This window comes from Hyposmocoma kahamanoa, unplaced genomic scaffold (assembly GCF_003589595.1).
Source record: "Hyposmocoma kahamanoa isolate Upper Pololo Valley unplaced genomic scaffold, ASM358959v1 202, whole genome shotgun sequence".
Classification (NCBI taxonomy): Eukaryota; Metazoa; Arthropoda; class Insecta; order Lepidoptera; family Cosmopterigidae; genus Hyposmocoma; species Hyposmocoma kahamanoa.
In genome coordinates, this window is record NW_020653726.1 from 7464822 (window position 1) to 7489229 (window position 24408).

At 36.8% G+C, this 24408-nt stretch overlaps 1 protein-coding gene across 2 annotated transcripts in view; it reads right to left on the bottom strand.

Moving 5' to 3' along the window:
* LOC113226795 overlaps nt 1-24408 on the bottom strand; it is a 97379-nt gene that overhangs the window by 1930 nt on the left and 71041 nt on the right. Inside the window, exons 6-9 of one of the 2 annotated variants that reach the window (XM_026459548.1) lie at nt 2930-3126; nt 2693-2825; nt 2466-2596; nt 1749-2063 (exon numbers count right to left, since the gene is read on the bottom strand). In XM_026459548.1, coding sequence (XP_026315333.1) covers nt 1749-2063; nt 2466-2596; nt 2693-2825; nt 2930-3126 — 776 coding nt within the window. The remainder of the gene's footprint in view (nt 1-1748; nt 2064-2465; nt 2597-2692; nt 2826-2929; nt 3127-24408) is intronic. The other variant, XM_026459549.1, reaches the window with a different exon arrangement.

The window sequence follows — 24408 nt, forward strand, 5'->3', positions numbered from 1 at the left end:
GAGTACACACACTTCAACATTGACTACCAATTCAAGTATTACTTACACGTGAATACCAAAATAAAAATTTGAATTAGGTACTACGACATGTCTCAAAAACACCCTGAATTTATTTTAATTTAATAAAAGTCTTATAACCACTTGATTGCTAAATTTCGCCGACGCAATTCGATGCCACGTAAAAATACTACTTATTTAAATATTAATGTTAAAAGTGCCGAGTTCAACAGTCGTAACGCCAAGTTTCATTTCCTTTTTTTCACACTTTTTTCGTTTTTATTTTCCTTGATTTCGACCTAGCGGTACTCAGTGCGGGTATCGACGTAGTCTTTCGTCATCTTGGAAGTTGACTTTGCGTGTGTTTATTTTGGTGTCTTTTTCTTGTGATTAGTTTTGCTTTTGTTTCGAAAACTGTTTCTACTCGCTATCACGTATTATTATTAAACTTTGTGACTTTTAAATGAATGTTATTTTGTAATAATAATAATGGTGTTATAACATATTGATTGTGGCCTCTACTGAAATAATCCCAATTGTTTTGTCCGCAAATGGATTAATTCCAGTCAGGCTTGCTAGCAACTTGAGGCGGTCAAATTTCTTTAGCGTGTCGCTTCCAGCAAAAATGCAGAAGGCGGTCCTGATCGATACTGCACATATCGTTCGCCGGTTCTTGAACCAGAGTCCCTAGCCCCGGCCGACTGTGCCATTGCCGGGAAGTACCGGGGGACCTCTGCGTGGCAGAACAGCATGGTGATCATTCGGCCACGGAGGCAGTTAATTGATCTATAACTTGTCCCTATCTACCGACATAAGAGACAGGGTTTTCCGGAGAGACTACGGGCTCGACGGCAAGACCAGGGTACAGCAGGCGTCCGGGCCAAACCCTCCGCCAGTGATACGCCTTTGCGTCTCTGGCGGACTCGGACTTGGGTATGAACTCGCTGGGGTTTGTGGTTAGCTGCAGAGACGGACATGTTTATTTGCCCCGGTTTTGCATGTTTCCGGGGCGTCTGTCTCATGAGCAGCAAGCGCGTCTTAGTAGCGGTCTAGTTGAGGGCCTAAAGCGAGGAGACGCGCTGGGCACGTGAGTTGCCCTTTAAGTTGTAAGCTATGTCCGGACATTGTCGCAGGATAATGCGACTGGCATCTCCGGCACTAGCCCGGAGAGATAGTAGAGGATAAGCTAGATATCCTCCGGTCCCTCCAACCGCTTAGGTTATTGGGAACTGGAGAAATGTCGTTTTTCGACGTCGGGAAGTGAGCGTGCCTACAACTCTGGTACCTATCTGGAAAATAGGGAGGGTACTGTACGTGTACCCGGGACAGCTCACCCGAGGCACTAGCCTCTTGAAGAACCGGATGAAGTCAAGTAACAGAGGTCTGTGGCAACCCTGTATACTGGCTGATCTGGGATCAGAACCTGAACTTATAAGGTTCCTTCCTTATAAGGGCCCTTCTCGTATGGGCATACGAGAAGGGCAGGTAGGGAGGGTCACTATAATCAAAATTAACGTAGAAAGATATAGAACTAGATTTATAACTTAACACCAATGAATCCAAAAAAACTATGAAAACGAACTCATACAATTTTTTATCAATTTCTCGTGAGAATTCGGTAAGACTCAACGATTTGTTGGGTCACATCCCTAATTACGTTACGACGGCAGGTGTTAAAACGGGCCTACAAGATTATGACGATAGTTTCCTTTACTTAATATTAAATATACTTATACACATTCACTACTAACCTCAGCTGCCAACTCATTGGCATCCGTGCTCAATTCTTCATTTAGCCGTATCTCACAATCTTCCGCTTCGCAGCACACTGGGTCGCAGGCTGCGTCGCACATTTCGCAGGACTTGTCACAAGGAAGTAATGGCTCAACCTGCACATCAGTCCCATTCACTTGTAGTGTAGCCTGTGCTGCAGCACAATCATTGGCGTGCTCCAACTCGGCCCGCACCGCTTCCAGCTGTGCGCGCAAGGTACGCTCAATTTCATTATGTGCATACAACCGCGCCCGACTTTCTGCTACCTCGTGTTTCAAGGACTCTATCGTATCCTGGAAAAAAGACAGAGATATGAAACTTTCTTTACATCAATTCTGATAGAGCACTGTTATATACTTAGACAGAATCATCAGTAGCACTTTAATCTTACCAATTTAAAAGTATCGCTTTAAATGGTGCACAGCATGTTCCTCGCGTTAATAACATAATAAAAAAATTTCAACGACATTGGTGGCCCAATGGGCTCAAACTATGGACGCTGGATGTGGCACTCATAGTACAGGGAATAATACTTTGAAATGAGGTGCTGGTATGACTGTCTGGCACATTATTATTATAACTTATATCCGACCAAACGTAACGCTTTGCCAGCGCAGTGTAATTACTATAAAAACTTCGCTGTGGAAGTGAAAGTTTGCAACTAAGAACATGTGTACGATCGACGTAATACTCACTTTAAGCCCCTTTATGTCATTAGCCAGCGCAGTGACCTCTTCAATGTGCGCGGCTTGGAGACAAGCGTTAGCTTCCTCCTTGGACGACACCTCCATCTCTAGCTCTGAGATCTTGCTCAGGCATTCAGCAACTGCAATACAAAAACACAAGAGCTTTATTTTACACTGGACTCTGTGTTGAAAAGTTTTCTATCTAGTTTTGAAAAAAAAAAAAAAAAACAAAGTACTGGTGTCAAGATCCTTTTGCGCGCGCTGTTGACGGTCGCGGTCGGCACGAGCGGCACTACTGCGCTCAGCCGCAGCCATGCTTCGCCACCGATCAGCTTCCAACTTCCAAGAGTTGCCATTTAGTGCATCCAACTGGAAAAGACAATACGAGTAAATAGTAATTACTAAGTTCTTATCTTTATAAACGAGTTAAACAAAACTTAATTTCTCTCTGTTGCTTACAATATGACACTTACTCGAAACACTAAATATTGGACTAAAACGCCCAAAGCTTCAACGCCTTTAGCAGCATGTGCTAAGGCAACAGTCTGCTCTAGTGGAACAACGGGTTGTGGAGCAGTGAGCAAAGCAGGTGGCGGCGTTCGTGTGGGTTGCGGTGTCTGTACCCGCTTGCCGCGTGGCCCCACCGCCGCCGCCGCAACTTTAGGAGTATCTGTAATGATAAAATACATTACTTACAACTATGTTTACTTACACTACAAACCATTATTTAAATGAATAAAGAAATATAAAGTTTTATTTTCGATGTTAACGTTATATGCTTCAAAAGGATTTTGTCAAGAGTAAGTGTCTTTAATCATTTCCAATGTTTTTTCTTATAAAATGAAAATTAACGCGGATGGAAAAGTTAACAGCATTAAGCAGTAGACAATACAACGGCTTGAAAGTCTTATTGAATAACGACTTCAAACATGTAAGGAGTGTTTGTTTATCCGAAAAAGGCTCTTTACTGTATGCTAAATAGAAAGAAACTAGCACGTTTCCTCTGTTTGTCTTAAATTACACAACAATGTTCTCACGACAAGACAATGAGTCTTTTGGAAACTACAACATAGAAATCGGGAGTATATTTTCCATTGTCCGGCCTATCTAGATTTAGATGTACGATTCGAATCCTGACAGTTCTACGAGCGATGTTACGAAAGGAAACCCAACAACCATTGCGTTGCTGCTACCTATGAATATTGATGTTGTATTAGCAATATTAAGCATACGCCTAGACCAATATTGCTTTTGTTTTCAATCTGGGCGTCGATTCAGAACCTTACGATAACTCGACCGATTGTCGACTGATTCGAATTGATATCGTACGTTTTTTTTTTTTTTCATTTTTATTCACAACACTCGAATCGGACATCAAACTGTCGTAATCGAAACCGAACCGAAACGACACACCCGTACGATTACTCGAACTTCTCGACCGGCAAAGGCTACAAACGTTATTCAGAACACAGTTATCAAATTAAAACTACTACTGTAATATGGAAATCTCTTATTATTTTAAATAAAGTATTGATTTTGTTCAATTTTACGAATTTATTTTATTTATGCATGATTAATGCATTCCTATATTTTAGGCCTTTAAAGTCTTAAATATGTATATAAAATGAGTGTTTACATAAAAATAAAGTAGGATGTACTTGTACTAATCTAGAATAATATGTTGAACAATTTAAATATTTAGGTCTCATTATAGAACGTAATTTTAGTTGGAAAATACATGTTAGTGAAGTGTGTATGAAATTAAATAGAATGCTTGGTAGATTTTTTCACTTAAATTGTATATTGTATAAAAAAACATTGTATATGGTGTATTATGCGCTGGCAGACTCGCTAATAAGCTATGGATTAAATGTATATGGTCGGACCTTTGCTAGTTATCTTAAAGGAATCAGAAAGTTACAAATTAGTTTGATAAAACATTTAGTGTGCAAAAAAGTAATAGAAAAATGTAATCACACAGAGTACAATGACTTATTTAGTTACTGTAGGGTCATGCCTATAGAAGTTAAGAGTAGGTATTTGATAGTGTTGGAAAATTACTACAGCGATAATTATAAAGTTGGGCTTAAAAATAAGTACATGGCAACAAGAGTAAGGCAGGGTAAACTAGTGCAGTTTAAAGCAAATAATTATTATGGAAAAAGATGTACACGCTATTTAGTTCCAAAAATATATAACGACATTGATTGGCTTAGAAATGATACAAAATTAAGTAAATATGCACTAAAACGTAAGTTAAAGGCGTACCTCTTAAAATAATCTTTATCTTTTATTTAATAAGTTAGTAGTTCAATTAATACTGTATAATGTTAAATATAGTAAAGTAGGTATTATTAAGTAAGAGTGCACATGTCACCAACAAACTGCACAGCAGTTTGGCGATTTTTTGTTATAAGTAATACGTTGTAATTTTGAATAATAAATAAATAAATAAAGGAATTTCATTTTTCGTATAACCTATTTCACCGACTAACTCCGTAGACGCTGTTGGATAACGGTATCGTTTCAGAATCCGAATCGAACGTTTAACTCGAATGCTCGGAATAGCTCGGAAAGCGCCCTTCGATACGAGAACGATATTCACTTGAACGATTCGGTTAAAATATCGAAGAGTTCTGAATCGGGGTCTTGATTGGACATAATTGGGTTTGAAATTATCACGACATTTATTTTCTTTGATAAGTACCATGATAATTATCCGATATATGTCCGATATATTACCGTGCTGATTCATAGTTTTGTTTCTTTTAGTTTTTGGACTAAAAATGATAGTAAGAAAACTAGAAAATACGAAAAAAATCATCGGGGAAAACAATTTTTTGATACGGATACGTGTTATCTCAATAAATTTTATAAATATCACTGTATGTTTGCTACCGCTACAAAACAACATTGACAAAGAAGCGTTAAACAACAAATCAGTCCATAATTAAGGTCTCTACTCAAGGGGGCATTGAAACAATAATAATAGGCGGGTGTCCCTAATGAAGCGAGTAACGACAATCAGTATGCCCAGGGCCTATTGTGTGATTAGATATGGCCAGCTGTAATTTATTGAGACACAAGCTAATAAAACTTAAGTGGGGTGCGGAAATCCTTTTTTGGCTGGTTGTTAGATGACGGAAATACCACCACTGCAAAGTTTACCTTATTTTGCTACTTGAATAAAGTTTACTTACCAGCACTAGCCGCTTCGAAGTGACCATTACCACGATATATTCTTGAAATACTATAAATCTTGATATTTATAAAATTCATTGGAACAACAAAATGCTGCCGCTATCTACATCGTGCTATGTGTTTGTATAAGAAACGTATCCAAACGCGTCAAGTGTCTACTTCAAAAAAAAGTCACACACCAAATTGTTTCCCAAAAATTCTCTTCGCATTTATTTGGTTATCTCATTGTTTATAACTTTTGGTCAAAAATTAAACAGACAATATTATAAATCAGCATGGATAATTAATAATAATAATAATAACGCACACATTAATAGTCCCGCACTAGGGAAACCCTTTATCGCGACAACCATGGACATAGACATAGACAACGACAAATTACACCCAAAGTCATGAAAGAAATAAATGTAGGTATAATTTTTTCTCCCGGCCCGGGAATGGAACCCGGGACTTCTGCGTGGCTGACCAGCATGGAAAACGTTCGATCACAAAGGCAGTAATTATTACATAATTATCAAATAGTTATCAAAAAATAAATATATTGATAATATCCTGCATTAAATCGTTTTTCCGGTTCAGAAGACTCTAAGAAACAATAACCTACGATTTTTTATTGAATATCAATTCAATAAAAAAAATATAAAATAAAATAAATTTAAACCACTATTTATTGTTTTATAGTACGGTGTGCTTTTCCAAAAGTAACATATCATAAAGCTTTCTAAAATTTTGTCAACAGTTTGATTTGGGCCCATAACGAACGTGATACGGACGGGTGAAAACGGAATTGTAATTCCATTCAGGTACCTTATTTATTAACAAGTAGGTATACGAGTATGTACATATGGTAAGGAGCCTACGAAGTTATTACGAATGCGTGCAACCGTAATAACTTAACATTAAAAATATATAAAAGTGTATTCGAGCAAGAACACCATAACATTTGAACTCTATAACAAATTATTACTATCGAAATTGAAATTAAATCGCCGTAACATTATTTGAAGCTACTGACTTTCACGTAAATAGAAATTATTATTAATACAAAGATGGAACAAGCAAAGAAAAGTTATTCGTTTTCTTCGCTCAGCCTACTAAAAAAAAACTTTCATAGATTTGTCACATGTAGCGGCTACGGCAAAAAGTCGTTAAAACCAAAAACAGAAATCTGCGACGGGTACAGCGAAATTCGTAAAGTCTGCTGCGTGCTGACTCGTCCCCTTAGCTCAGTAGGCGATAAAATATCGAAAGAATTTGTCTTTGTGTTTGTTCAATATTTGTATCAATAATAACCACAAACTAGTGGGATATTTTCACAAAAAAATGTTATGTGTACCTTTTGTACACATAACTTAACTTAAGACACAAGCTAAACTAAAGATGTAACCATAGTTTCCCAAAGTGGTCCCTACTGCGTCCCAGTAGGCGCGCTGAAGAGTCCTAGGGGGGAGATAGGGGCTTCCGAAGAAAAAAAACCTGAAATTTTTTCTTACTTATTTTTTCCTTGTTATTTTTTGTGTTAATATAAAAAATACGCGCTTTCAATTTTTTTTTGTTCTTGCGGACGTTGAAATTTTTTTATCTTGCCTTAATGGGCGGTGACTCAAAAAGCTTGAGAACCTAGGTCTAAACGATCATTACGTATGTTGACAAATGACTGAATACATTGGTAATGGTTCCTCTCAGTCAAATACCATACCATGAGTTTACTGTGACAGTTGTCGCTACGATCACGTAAGTTGTATGGCAAATTACGCAGTGCCTCTAGCTATCACACGAAGAAACAACGCTTTGTATACAAACATTTTACGCGGTCGCTAACGATAATTATCACTGTAAAGTCGTGATAGAGGCATACAATTCTAGTAGTCTTTGTAATAACAAAGTACATAATTGCACTTGACATCTCAATAGTAATTTTGTGAATGGCCGGTCATAAATAACGGGTCAGCGCAATACGCGTGGGCACCAGCCTCCAATTGGGTACGTTGATGAAACGTCAAATTAACGCTTAGTCAGGGCTGAGCCACATTATAAAATTAAACGTAATGCTATATAACATGATCGATAAATAGATGACGTGATTATTGCTCATGTTTTACAACACCTTACAACAGCAAAGCCTTGGGATGTTTATCAATACGCATAATCCGAAGATCTGGTGTCCGAATTTTTATTCTGAAAAAAAAACGGTTCTATAAGATCCTCTTGGGTATTTTTATACCCTTCTGTTTTCTGTTTTTATTCAGCAAATACGAAGAACGTTTTGTCGTAAAAAGGCATCGTCATTTGTTTTATAACACAGTCATCAATCATTCACGTACTAATACAATTTTATTTAAAAATTGTAAAGCTTTCGATGTCCCTAACTAACACACAAGTGGTTGCATGTATAAAAGAACCCTGCGCCTACGCCGCCGAGTCGGAGCACTGCGCATTTGACCAGACGATTGCTGTCATAATTTTTACGACGACGTACAAAAACGTACTTTGTATGAACACACCAAATATGATCACGTACTATTAGACAAAGTTTTTGTAAACAAACTTAAGTACGTGTGGGTTGTAAAACGTTGATCCAATTTTAAACCTTTTAAGGTCGCCTGCAGATATTCTTCGAGTCACTAGATGGAGTATAGAGATTGTTAGATACCGCAAATCCGGGTAGTAAGACACCAATGATTGTAATAGTCATTACTGTTGAGTCGGTCTATTCAGTGTTTGTATCAGTATTCCACTTTACGAGTGGGGTAACGGGTCTCCGTTACAATCGTGTTGTGAATACGCTATTTTGTCTTCATCACTTATCTACTGAATAGACAAGACATACTTAGGTACATCGATGCATTTATAAATACTGGCTAATATAAGCCAACTTTTGTTTCAATTTGTTTATAAAGTTTTCACACATATTAATCCTTCATTGAAATTTGGCATAGAAGTTTATGTTCCACGAATTTTACATACATATTTTGTATCTGCTGAATAAAAATAAACATTATCTTTGTGAGACCCCGTGTACATCAAAATGTATATACACGCCAGCACATCAAGCTACACATGGACGTATCTTGTTCCGTTGCAATGGAGGCGATTTTCGTACAAAAATGTGTAGTCTGATGTGCCGTTGTCCATACATAATAAGTGAAGTGATGCAGACCCACACAATATTATCGTATGATCACGTAAACGTAAATATTTATATGTGACCACAGGTATTTAGAAAATTCGTTTGTCATAGAGATCGGAGGACACACTTGCTCGAGCTTGAAGCAATATAGCAATATTTAGTGTATTTTAATTTGCGTTTAGCGCTTTTACTATTGTAGGTTGCTGAGTCTTAGGAGGTTATTGCACGACCCAAATTTGCTTAGTAGCGCTCGATCAAAGAGCTGCGTTTTCAATAATTCCTGATTTTTACCAATTTATTGACACACAAAGCAAACAGTTTCCTGTTCCGAGAAAAAGTCGCAAATCGACCTAAATTAACGCGGTGCAAACCACACGTGTGCTGCGTTGGCGTTAGAAGAAATAAGATCCAAATCACAGCGCATATGACCGCAATCCGATTTTGTAGAATGTACACTGTGGTTTATCTATAGGGCAATGAACATTCAGCTTTCGGTAAGTGAACTTCATTCATCTATAATACAATCAAATTCTGGTTCTATTCCATAACAAATGACTGATATGATGACCATCAAAATCAAGGCATTTATGAATGAGAGTTGGTATATCCAATCACTGTTTCCTTGCAATTATATATATACTGAAACTAAAGCCTCATTCAAAGTTAATTAAAAACGCATTCAGCTAAAAAACAACACACGAAGAGGGCGTGGGGATATATCAGGACGCATTTAGCTCGTTAAGGCACCTCATTATCTGCTTTCACATACTATAACAATATACATTTAGCTTTAGTTAGGTACTTTCTCTTTGACTTCACTGTTTATCTGAACAGATAGTTATTTACAAATAACTCGTTGGCTTTGTTTAAAGTGGAAGGAATACGTAGTAGACTAAACATCTTCTAGAATACGTCGCCTTTTATGTTTCACGTTTAATATTGATTATTTGGTTGTTATGCAAGCAGAAGTTTGATTTATACCACGCTAAGAAAGAGAATCGTTGGATGCGTCCAGTGTGCATTAGAGAAGATCACAAGGCTAAAATTAGATACGTTTGTATGTCAGGGGGCCGCAGTCGCCGCCCTAGAAGGGTCATCTGTGCCATGACATTACAATCCAAAGCCAATTTTTGTCTGCTTTTAAAAGAAGGAAAGCTATCTGTAGATAACGCAATAGCAGTTAGCAGCGCATTATCTAAACAGGTAACACGATTGCAAAAGAGATAAACATCTTGGTACACCTTTATAGGTGAGCAAACAAGCATTATTCAAACATAAAATGCCTTTTAACGAAATGTGGACTTACATAGTTACGTGTATGATGATTTGTTCGATCTGTGCAGCATTTAGTACCACCATGTTAAGGTAGCAAATCGATTACTTACACAAGTAGGCGCTAATCGCGATTCCACACACGCAGTGCCTACAAGCGTGACATTTACTCAGTTTGAAATCACCCTAGATTTCACTTAAACGTTGCGTATCATTCTAACCATTTTGGGTATCACATTTACATATACAGTGTATTATTTTGAGTAATAACCACATATGATAACTTTAAGAAGAATTACATGTTAAGAAGTTTGGTTAGTAGAGACTACTCTTTAGTACTATTAAACTAGACTTAAAATTTGGGAATATTAAATAAATTTCTGACATACTACCCGTCGCCTACACATTAATCTACTACTATTAATTCTACTTGCTTAGCCTCTGCCGTAGTACCTATAATAAGACAAGTATGGTAACTTCATAGAAACGTATTAGTGCGGCTTCTATATGTGCACACCCGCCGCGCGCCGTGTACGGACGCACACATACGTATGATAATGAAGGGCGCGTGTGACGACTATGCAACGCAAGTGCACTGCGAGATTACGCTAACACACACAATAGACAAGTCTTCTTACTATTCTATTGTGATACACTGTTATTGGCATTATATTGCTGTTGTGACAGTTGTTAAAATAAAAATATATTGGTTGTCTTTGAATAAATAATTTATATGAACAGCTGAGAGCACAAACGAGTGGAAGAAACAAAATACAGCAATTGAAAAACTCGGCGCGATAATAAATATTTTTAACAAAACAGAGGAACAACTACGGTTTCCCTGTCTTGTATATACTGTGCACAGTATGATCTAAATTTAAAGTTTCATAATGTGTCTTGATTAATAATCTCCGTCGTTTACATTGGCAACAATTTTGATTGCTTAATTGAAAATGCGAGGACGTGGTAATTTTTGCTTAAGACATCCTGAGGCGTGCACAGTTTGTCATAATCGTAAAATTAACGACTCAAATAGGTACACATTGTAGTGTATTAGTTCTTTCAACATATTGCTAATTATGAAGTGCGAATTTAGCACACTCGTTTTTGACTTGTGGATATAGAGAAGTTAAATCTAGCGAAGCAGAAAACAATGTTAAGATACGCTTAACAGTCATACTGGCGGTTTTCTTAGTACAATTACATTTATAGTTCCAACTTTTTTTTTATGTTTTTATGGTATTCTTTTATTTTTCATATCAAAAGTTTACATTATTGTGTTTTTAAATTCACACAATTTTGTATTTTTCTCATAATTATATATAATTGTAGTATAAAGAAACAACATATCACATTGATAACCTTTAATTTCTTGCAATCTAGTAACGAAACAAAATTTACTTTATTGAAATTAAAACCAAATAGTAATTACATGAAGTTCAATAAATCCCATAAATTTATGTCCAAAATAAAACGAGAACTGAAAAATTTACACCAATTAGCGGAAATCAATTTTACCATGAATCCTCTCTTTGGGGGCACGAGGAGACTTGTGTGAAAGTGATCGTATTTTTAGCCTTGTCATCCGCACATTTACAAAGATGACTCGACGAAATATTACTTTTAACAAGCATTAAGAAGCGACACATCATCCACTCCACGGTGTTAAAATAATCAAGTAATAAACCTCACACTTTCGTAAATAATCGTCGTGCATACGCAACACTTCGGTTTACGACTGCTGTTATAATATGTATTATTTCCGGAGTAAGCTGAGATAATTACCATAAAATTGTTATTATTAGACAGAAACGCATATTTGATTTGATTATGGGAAATGTAATTTTTGTCTTAGAAGCAGCAGAGCTGCTTGTGAAAGAGTTCGCCCAGGGAAGTACTGCCACCTTACCTATTTCTGCCGCCAAGCAATAATGTAAGCAATATCGCGTTTTGGTTTTGAAGGATAAGGGTGCTGGTGGAATTACATTCACATGGGACTTGTCAACTTATGTTAAAGTGAAAGTGTCACTCAGATCCTAGCGATTTAAAGCTGTGAGTAGCATTGTAACTGCTAGGAACCGGCGTGTCGTCTAACACTAGACATACAACTTGTTCGTCCTGTCACTTGGTATCATAAAAAAATACTCTGCATTTCTACTACCATGGTAGCCTAATGGTTTGACCTACCTCCTCTCAAGCTTTGAGTCGTGGGTTCCAATTAGGGTTAGTACCTCTGAGGTTTTTGGGAATGTATATGCGAAATTATTTTTGAAATTCACATTATTAGCTTCATTGAAAAAGTAAAGGAAAACATTGTGAGGAAACCTGACCTATTATGATGTGCGAGAGTTCCCCAATTCGTATCCGCTCACGCGATACGTGCAGCCATGGATGCACGCTGCCACATAGCGATGCGCGATGCATGCGTCTCTGGTTGCATAGCTCACCTAGCGGTGCCGGCGATGATTTTATGCCGATTTATCGGATATCGAACGTATAACATACGTATAACAGGTAAAATAACTAATATTAATTTCTATTTCGGTAACTACTCTGGGAAACCACAGAGTTTTTGAACGTCTTTGAATGTGATTGTTTGGGTTGGTGAAACATACCGTAATTTTTTTTTTTATGAATTTGATTAATGAATTGATAATATGACGTAATTATTAATTCATAATAATTATAGAATAAGACATATCTAACACAAATATTTCTAAAAGAAAGCAGCTTCGAAATTTTATGCTACTCAACCAGGCCATTGCCGATCCTGTTCATGATTACATTGTATAAATATTGATTTCATTTTTCACAAAATAATATTACATTACAAATTTTAAATCAATTATACACTAAAATAACAAACACTCTCAATTATGTACCAGTTGTAATAAATTCATCTCCATCTTTCTGCAGATAAAACTCTTATTAAGTTTATAGCTTTTTCGTTATTGAGTTTCACGTGCAGAAATATAATGATTTTCTCACCATAGCTATATAAATTAAAGACTTTTTGTGGAACATGTTACTTATGTGGTTTTACCTTTAAACAGACGTTATGTTCTTTTACTAAGAAATTTGGCAGAAACACTGCATTAAACACAATTACAATTATATTTACGTGGACAGACATTTGGCTAAGGCATATAGTTGACATAGCAAAAATATACAGTATTAAAACATATTTTAACAAATCTGTGTTTGTCAAATATAAAAATTCCTAATATCATGTTTGTGACCAAAATGCTGTAAAGGTCACCCAGAATTTGATGAATACGTATTGCAATTTCCGTTGCCGCCAGATGAACAATACCACAATGGGAACGTAAAATAACAAAAGCCGGTTGTCGTCCTTACAATTGTTAAATATAATGCATTTATCTCATGAAATCTGAAGATGCGATGTACCAAAGATATAAGAAACCAAAGTAAGGAAAGGAGGCATAAATCTGCATTATAAAACGCGATGTTAATAAGAGAACGTTTAAAAGTACACTGTGTTAAAATAATAAAACCATTTCTTTAACAACACACACAACACAAAACACACGCGCAATTTTAAAATATTTTCAAGCTTAATATCCGTAACAGATGTTATCGCAAGTAATTTAATAATTGGAGACGTCAATTTGCAAATTATTGCAATTCTTTTTACTGAGTTCTTCAGAAAAATTTCTCTGATAGCTATCAGATAATGTTTCGGTAATGTTTACTGCCTTATTGAGCAATTAAATCGGGCTCACAAAAAATTGCCTAAACACGGATTTTATTAGAGAAAGGCGAGAAGCAAAAATATTATTTATGTACTGAGGTTTCGTTTTCATCAATTTTCATGGGTTGATTACGTTTGTGAATTAACTACGTGTCTGGTCCAGACATACTTTCTCATCAAATATCCATCAAATCAAATGTACCCAGACGTTTTAAATTAGAATCACTTCAAATTAAGGAATTGGCACACTATACACAGTACGATTGATGCAAATGTATCATAAAGTAGAGCTCCTTGTAAACGAGTTCGCGTAAGGAAGTACTGCCACCTTAGGTACCTATTTCTACCGCCAAGTAGTAAGCAGCATTACTGTGTTCCGGTTTTGAAAGGTAAGGGTGCTGGTGAGATTACAGGCACATATGACTTGTCAACTTATGTCTCAGGGTGACGAGCATAGTGGCAGTGCCCCTCTGCCCTGGACAAACTCTTTCCCAAACAGCTCTACTGCTACTAAACATGTTTCATGTAGTTCGTAAAGCACATTTTTGACTTATGATCACGCGTGGCTTTATTCTACCAAGGGTACGAATTATCGCGAATTTGCCCTACAGGTTTGCTGGCGGCTGAAACTCATGCGTACCAGAAGCAAATTTTAAAAAAAATTGTAAACACGACTACCACGAGTGATGAATAGGTAATTATTGTATTTAAAGTCCTGGCATACGTCCAATGTTGATGCAAACATGTCCGAGGAAAACACAGCCAAAGATTTTTCGCATAATAGTCGAATTGTGGCCACAGTATAGTTTGTACACATATATATAGCTTGCTATGTTCACGGGCAATCATTGTGCAATGTAAATATTATTAATTGCCGCAACCACTAATTAAATAGACATTGCCGATACTTCGATCCTTCCAAGTTAAGTTTATTTAAAAACTTGAGGGACGGTTTTGGTCTCCAAACATTTATTTATGATATTGACATTGCAAAATTGCGCACAAAACTGACTAGAGTCAAAGTTTTTAGAGCAATTTCCTTTAAATAGGTAATAAGGGTGTCACCACAGCAATTAACGGCTGGAGCAGATTAGAAAAAGATTCATGTCAGTGCAATAAGAGCAAAAAAGATGATGCACTGTTCGTTTCCACTCGGACGGCCGACACGCAACGAACAATATCATTATCGTTCTTATTACATGGACATATAACTTTTTCATTTCATTTCACATGTGATGGTTCCCTTATATACCTACATAAATTTCACATATATAATATAATGTCTAATGAAAATTACAGTCGCATAATGAACGCTACTGACGTTGAACTGCGGCTAAAATTCGTAGAAATGTCGTGAAATTTTCGAGGGCAAGGTCGGATACTTTCAACTTTGTGGCACATGATAAGCCAAGGTTAATCCTATAGTTTAATAGTAGCCTCTGAAGGCTGTGAGCTCAAAAGAGGGAAAACTCATAAAGGCCATGCTAATCAAAACGGACACGGTTCAGATTTTTAAAGAGTCAACAACTTTGACGGAATTGAGCAATTTCAAGAATAAAACTACCCAATAATATATCTACTTAATTTATTCTCAGGAAGGAATGTTAACTAAGTGCCTGCTCAGAGAATGCGAACTGTGAGAATTCTTCTAATATCTTACTATATATAGAATCCATAAAAACAATTCTACAAATAAGGCAAATTAAATAACAGCCGATTGCAAAAGGTATATGGTTTTGAATGGTAAGTTATACCGAGAAATAACGGAAACCGAATACGTAATGACCAGTGCTATAAGGACTTTTAAATCAATATTCATATTTGCATTTCTTCATGCAATTGCATTTACACACGCTACGAGTATGTTACAGATTGCATTTTTTTAAGTTATGATTTCTGTGGAAAGTATTCATTCCACTTTTTTTTATGATACCAAGTGACTGGACGAACAAGTCATACATCTGATGGTAAGCGTCACGCCTGTTCATAACAGTTGCGATACCGCTCAGAGCTTCAAATCGCAAAGATCTGAGAGGCACTGTCACTGCGCCTGTCACTCTGAGACATAAGTTGACAAGTCCCTTATTATGCCTGTAATTTCACCAGCACCCTTGCCCTTCTAAACCGGAACGCAGTAATGCTTACATTACTGCTTGGCGGCAGGAATAGGTAAAGTGGCAGTACTTCTCTGGACGAATTCTTTCACAAGGAGCTCTACTGCTATTAAAATATTAATATTTCATGATTGTGTCTGCTAATAAAGATAATCAATTAAGTAATAAAATATTTGGTTATTGTATTATACAATGATCCATATTTTAATCATTGAACTTTGTAAGGAAAAACAAGAATCTTTTATGAAAAACTAACCTCTGCCTTCCACGAACATTTCCAAAAATCCAAGTACTAGGTCATTAAAGCCATCAGGTCAATCCACCGCACTCCAAAACCACTTCACCAGTCCATACTCCCATTTCGTTGGGACACGTGAAACATTCGCTCAATGTTCTGTAACGAACTGCAGTTCAACATCCAACGAAACAGACGTGCGATTCCGATCGCGCTATGTGTTCAACTGCCGATGTAAGAACATTTTCGTACAATGATGGCGTGAGACTGTACGAAGCAAATTTAACAAAACTTGACTACAGTTTATAGTAAAGAAATTTTGAAACATGCTACACTTATTACAAATAAAAAAACAACATTAAACTTAAGACAAATGCTAATATGAGTACGTATATTAATATTATTATTGGACAATAAACTCTACAAATGTTAGCAAAAAACACGTAAAGTTCAGTGAAAAGAAGTACACTTTCTTTGGATTATTGATATTCGAAGATTACTTGACGCTTGGGGTAATTTAAAAAACATTAAGGAACATGCAATGTCTTTATGATGATGGTTTCGATCATGATAATAGTGAAAATTTAATAGGAAGAAGTAAGGTAGAACACTTCCTACGTATCTACTGCATATCTTTCACAAATTTTAAGAGCATAACATTAAAAGCAACAGTACATAATTGAATGTTATGTACTCTCTCTCGTTACTCGGTATACAAGAAGAAAAACTATCATGTTATAGTTTTTAACGTGCCCCAACTATTTTTCTAATCTTTGGAATAAGATCAGCGAAATGCCGCAAGAAGTTGAATGTACTGCGTGGATACTTGGAGAGCGATGAAAGTTGGGTAACGAGATAATCAACAGACAGGAGCGACTAGTGACAGCTCACTTGAGGCACTGGAATTTCATGAATTCACTGTAGGACTTCCTTTCTTGCATTATTCATTGGCGAACTTTCTTTCTTACAGCCGAGAACGTGGAAATCACTCGTACGAGATTTCTATGCGAAATAATTACTTTCGTATATTTCCATCTTTGTTGCTCATAATGTTTTCCTTTTAATAATATCCAAGAGAATGTGTAAGTACATAATAAGCCAGCTTATTAAATAAATCACTTACTTCAAGTTGTTTAACGGCTTTAAAACTTTAACTGCGTGCGAATTTCATTATTGAAATTTTATGGCTGTTTTACTGACTACCTCATTTATCCGTAGCAGAAGATTTTCAGAAAGCGTGGAAACCTCTCCTTAAAGACTTCGTCACAATCTGGTGGAAAAGCCAAGGCCGCATTCTTTGTACTCAAAATATCAAACATAAATTCGCTCATTTAGTGCAACATTGACTTAATTGCAATTTTGGCATAATTGAATTAAGACTTAATTAATTACATATTAACATCCTTTATCCAAATTTGCCAAAATTACAATTACATCAATGTAGCACCAAATAAGCGAATTGTAAACAATTCTTTAGCAGACCGCAATTTACAAGTAACTGTAAAGTAATATTAGTAGTGTCATGCTCAATCTGCCATTTAGTTCACTCTCCCGCTTTCTCAAGAAGCTCCATTGTTGAAACTATCTGCCTGCCTAGACTGAGTGCTCAACTAGGCATGAACTTCATATGTGTATACTGCGTATATGTTAGAGTATTGCGTGCCACTAATAAGGCAATGTTAGCGAGTGACAATTAACGCATACTAGGCTAGGCCTCGACGTACCGGAAACAATTCGTGACGCGTCGTGAATGCTTTGGCAAGTGCATCCGTTAGTTCCGTACAAGTCGACAATGTTTCAATGAACTGAGCTCTAAGATATGCAAATTAGAATCCATTACTTATCTTATCAATATAAATAATAAGTTCTAGAAACAGCATAGAATATTATAAATAACTTAAATTATTTTCTGAAAATCTTTTCTTTTTTTAAATTCACAACATTAAATTGAAATCTTTTTTAAATTTGACTCGCTATCCTATTACTTTTGTCCTTAATTTTCAAAGTTATATCTTACTTATGCTATAAAGTTACATTCCTTTTTAAATGACAAACCATTTAACATGGATATATTTATTGTTTTATCAAAATATGTAATAACTTAATACATCTATGACTACATGCATATCACAGTGGTCTCGGTCCGTTGACTGCGTAGCCCGCATGCATATGCATGCTTGAAAACATTACTTTCTCACTCAAGTCGTATAGGGCTTCATACATTGAGGTAACTAACCCCTATTTAAAGCCGTTTTCGTCGATATAGAAAGTCTATTTACATACTTATTGCTTTTGCCTGTTTATGGTGTAATTTCTTACATAAAATTGCAATTGCTATATGTCTTTTACCTGTGTGCCTTACACAACTAAAATAACGCTATGATACTGTTTAAAACATTTTTTTTATTGAAAAACACAAATTCACACGTTGTATCTTTTAATTAGTGTAATATCATGCCAACCACCGTATAAACCTACTAACTCTTAGTGTATTATAAGTGAAATACGTATATCCGATAATATCTTACAATTATTAACCCGGCACGGGTTCTAAAGACATACAATATCCCTAACGATTTTGGTACTGCAGCGTCCTAAAGTCAAACGGTGTCTGTAATGCGCAGCTGTGTTTTCATACACCACTTTTTTTTCATATTTCAATTTATTAAAAAAAAAATATGTGCAAAAGAAGTCCGTTATCTATCTACCCAGGATGCTGCGAGAGGCCATTAAAATTAAAAAATATCCTAATTTCAACAGGGAAGATGGTTTCTCCGTACTTCCAGTTTAGGATCCAGTATTTCCTCTGATGAAAAATCCCAAAGAGACAAGACTGCAGTACTAATTAAAAAGTTTTTATTTATTGTAATTTCCATTATTAATTAATAATAAATTTAACTTAATAAAAATTCATATTGTTTCAATAAAATAATTTGTAAAACAATGTAGCGTAAATTGGAATGTTTCTTTATAAATTTAATTAGTGTGGTGCGGTGCACGCTCGGATTCGGACGTGCTCCACTACACAATAAGAATTATAATAATTCGCGACCCGCGCGGCAATAGCCGCTGCACGTAATTGACTATGGGTTCTCAGCAACTCATAGCCAACGAACTGTTGGCGTTTATACAACACGCCATAGATACCATGGACGAAGTCAGCATCGTGCAGATCTGCAAGTCAAATTTCAAAGAAGAAGAGATTTGCAGTGGCAAGGCGCTGCTTTTCCGGACGTTTGGCAAAGCCGAGCAGATGCCGTCTCGTCGGAGAGATGGAGGAGTGAAGAGTCTCCAGGACATCATTACGTTGTTCAAGGAGACCGACCCAGACGACGTGCCTGCATTCGTGGCGAAGGAGCTGCATAAGCTGCCCCCTGTCACGTTCGACCACGTCGACGTCACCAGGCTGCTGAAGGACATCACGTCCCTAAAAGCAAGCCTTGCTGAAGTTCAGTGTAAGTTGGAGGCCTCAGACAACACCATCAGTGAGTTGCGTGCCCAAGTTGCATTACTTAGTAGTGCGGCTTCGGTAAGTAGGTCACCTGAGGCCTGCAACGTGAACACTTGTCGCGGGGCGCAAAATGCTTCTTTCAGCAGTTTTAAGTCGGCTGACATACATGTGTCACCGACCTCTGGCGCTGTTGCCGCGCGCGTTTCCCCGCACCCCGCCCCGCCGGAGACGACCCCTTCACGTGATTACGCAGCTGTTGCCGCTGCCCGACCCATTACTCCACAACCACAACCCAGGCAACCAATGAAGGGAAAACTGAAAAAGAAACTCGTATCTGGAGCTGCGTCGTCAGTACCACCGAGACGAGTTGATCAGTGCGACGAGGACGGCTTTCGGAAGGTGGAAAAGAAAAAGAAGAACATCAGCCGAAACCTTAGTGGCACCGCCCTGACTGGCCCGAATCATTTATTGCGTCCAGCGGTACCGACGACGTTGTTATACGTGTCGCGTCTTCATTACTCCACCAAGTCTGCAGATATTGTGGAGTACATGCGAGTGAAGGCCAATGCAAACCTGAGGGTCGAGCGGTTGGAGTCGCGCCACAACGTGAATTTTAATTCATTTGTGGTGCGAGTACCAACTCAACACCTGTCGACCTTCATGAGAGAAGACTTTTGGCCGAAGGGTGTCATATACCGGCGTTTCCGAGGACGGCTACCGGACACTCACGTTGCGTCACACGTCGAAGTACATACGTGTAAATAAATAGTGTTATATGTATATTATCATGTTATATTGTATTTATGATTAGTCCGTAAGGTATTTATTTAATATTTCTGTTATTGTTTTATTATATTATTGTTATATTATATGTATGTTAGTCTGTAAGGTATGTATCTATGGGTCCTAGTTGCCTGAAATAAATAAATAAATAAATAAATAAATAAAAAAAAATAAAATTAAAAATAAGGTATTTAATTAATACCTTTTGTAACTATAGTGAAAAAATAGGGTGGATTGCATTAATATTAGACATAACTGGTTGACGGCTGTACCACCTCAGTCAACTGTGACCATGGGACCTGTAAAAGGCCCGAAACGTTGGTTTGTTTGAAAAAATAAATATACGCGATTTAAATCCGGAAAAATAGTTTCATTTCCTATGATAAAAAAATGTTTTTTTTTTTTCATTAAAATCTTTAGGGACACCTGTATCTCTAGGACGCGTGATTGATATACAATGCACTGGTCGTTGTATTGACGCTTAATACAATTGTCAAATTGTAATTTGTTTTTTTTACAAGACGATGCGTGTTTTAAAACAAATGAAGCGATTGTCAAGTATAATCTAAAACATATTTATGCACAGCACGCATCACTTATCGGAGATTTGGTGTCTACACACACTTGCGTGAATGAAAATGATGATATCGCGCAGAAAATTATGCGAAACTGCATATTTTGCAACGCAATCGTTACGTCATTTTCTGTTTTCAAAATGTCCTTGAATTTGTAGTAATTAGAAAGCAAAGAAGAATATCAAGATTGTATACGTACAGTATCTGTCAAAATTTCAGAAGTTACCCTCTAATGCTTTCCAGAATAATGTCTGTGATTGCCATAACAAATATAGTATTATTTGTTTGTTTATTCTGAATTTAGAGTGTTAAAACCAAATCGACTTTAAAGCAAAATTAGTTCTAAAGAAATCTTAAGTTCTAAATTCCCAACACCTGTGAGCACACGTTCAGATATAGAGCAGGTGCGTGGCTAACGACGTTTATTGTGACACGAATAACACTTTGTATAAGTGCGATTGATGATAAGTATTATCCAATGCGCTACGTGGGTTGTTCGACTTTCTTTCCGGGAGAGTTGTGTTTTTTATATTAATGTTTAATGCTTATCTGTGTCGCATCATGCTAGCATTAATATTTAGTAAATCAAGTCTTTGGTGTGTACAATCAATCAATCAGCCTATTGCAGTCCACTGCTGGACATAGTGCCCTTTTGGTGTGTACATGAGCAATCAATTGACTGCACGCTAGCTAACAAAAAAGCTGACAGGACGAATAAGATATTTTACCTAGTTTCAAGTATGGACTCTATCAAATATTCGTGATTACTATGAAGGTGCTCGTCTACTCTGCCGCTGTTCACATATTACCTACCACGCGACCAACTACAGTAAAAAGCCAAAAAGTAAAATTGTATCCATGGTATAATATAGCCACTTGCGATCAAACATGTAAAAAGGTTTTGTCACATGAAAGTCTTAAATATAATAAGAACTACATGAAACAAAATGTATGTTTGGAGCTCTCCTATTTAAGGGTGCGTACAGATCTGGCGAATGACAGAAAGGCTCGCGAGCTGTACGCATGCCTTTCGAGCGCCACATATATTAACATATATTTAACTGCAGGCATTCAGCACGCTTGAAGCGCGCGCGCAGCGCACATGCAGCGCGTTCGCAGCGCATTCGTCAGATCTACCCACCCTACGCACTACTACGTACCCCAAGCTTAAAAAGTTATCGACTAATTTCATTCACAGAATTTTAGAACCTCTCTTGGCCTTATTACACCAAAAATGCGAAATAAACTTATTTACAGAAACTAGTTTCTTTGAAATAAACAGTAAATCAGTATAAAACATTACAAAATAACAGTAACTAGCAAAATGTCAAGTCTATTGGACTTACTCAGCATTTGGCGAGCACCTGAGGTAAAATGTAATATTCTCTTTTATTTATAGGCACCTACTGGACCAAAGAAACTTATTTATTGACTAAAGAAGATCGCAACGAGAGCGTGGGATGTTGCACAAACAATTGTTTCAAAATAATACTTCTAACGAAATCCAGTAAACAAATCAATTCGCACTTCATATTGTATCTTTAAACTTGAACATACGTTAAAAAGGGATTATTGTAATACCCAGGCGCAAAGGATCATCCTACATATATATATATAACACATATAACACACACACATATATATATATATATATATATATATATATATATATATCCTACTTTTTGGCGAAACGTTTTTTCTAAGTATAAACAATTAACAAGGTATGCATAGATAAAAGTAGTGTGTGAGTGATATCGATGAATGAGTTAAATGTAAGATCTTTCGAATTGTGTGACATTTATAGAATTTAGGCAAAGCGTGGAATCAGATAGATCGCTGAGCGGCCACTAACGATTGGAAATCCTTTATTTTTAACCCACAAGTTTCGTCACAAAGCTTAGCCATTTTAACTGGTTTATTTATTGCGACTATTGGCATCATTCCCTGGTTTATAGTTTAAAACAGTTGCTAATGGTCATCATTAAACCACGATTTGTGAGCAGTTCGAAAGTAAATAAAAAAGTTACAACCTCCGTCTGCAGACTTTGCTACCTATATGTGTATGTTAATGTTTTCCTTCTTCCGTCAGAAACGGTTGATATTGCATTATAGTATGGCGTGATTCTATGATTGCATGATTAGGTACCTCGTTTTTGATAAGATCAATAATTATTAATTATGATTAACTGCCTCCGTGGCCGAACGGTTACCACGCTGGACTGCCACACAAAGGTCCCAGATTCGATTTTCGGGCCTGGAAAAATATTTGCATGGCCTACATGTATTTCTCTCCTGAGTTTGGGTGTAATTTGTGGTTGTCTATGTGTGTGTCCATGGCACCCGTGATACAGGTTTTCCCTAGTGCGGGGCTATGTTGAGCGTTATTATCAATGGAACATCCTGAATAATAAGCTGATACGATGGAGATATATAGACGGTAAATAAGTACTTTTGCGTTCGGAAATAAGCATGACACTTATATCAACACCGGCGGTAGTACGTAGCGCCCGAGTGCAATCAATACCCTGGCGCCCTGTAGTAGGCAACACGCGATCAAAATGGAATACTGTCATATTTTTCCATTGTGATCGGGAATTCGGGTGCAAATGGTGCAATTATAAATGATGTTGGAAAGCAATAACCTGTTCACTTTGCTTGCGCCGCGAGAAACGCAGGCTCTTTAGAGACATCGCAAGCGGAGCTCACTGCCACTAAGATACTATGCCCTTATGCACCGCAATCCTTGCACCATAGGTAAAACCGGCACTAACTTATATAGATGTTATAGATGATCGAATTTATTACTTTAAGATGTGAAAGTATGAAAAAACGTAAATTTTCCATACGACATTGCTTTTCCGAACTAGTGGCCTTAACTCTAATTCTAATTTTAGCTTATACACAGTTGTATTCAGAATCTTCTAAATTTATTGTAGATACATAGGCTCTTATTGGCATTATATACGTTTCCACTGGTTAAAAAAATTGCGTGACAACGATGGATCCGGAATACGATTCGTCCCCTATGCGTGCCAAACACGTCTCAGTTTTTTTAAACCGTCTTCCTGATGAATTGGATGTTATTGAGAAAAGCTAGCGGTTCTGCTGAAAACAGATTTCTATTTCGCGGAAAATAAAACTTGTTTCTGCCTGGATAAAATATTTAGTATCCTAAATTCTTATATATCTCATGTCTGTGACACCCTTCATATAAAACACCATAGTGTAGATAAGAAGACACATGTATATATTTTCTAAATATTCATAATATATAGGTACAACTAAATACTCTAACTTTAGACAAAAAACTACGTCCGAAACAGTTTACACGTACTTGCTCTTAAGGAACTATAATTTAGTATCGACGCACGTTTTAGAACGGATGTATACAAATGCTTAACAGAATTAGTTTCGTGATGTTCATAGCTCTGGGTAATTCCTTTTGGAAAATTACCCAGACTAACTGTACTGAAATTGCA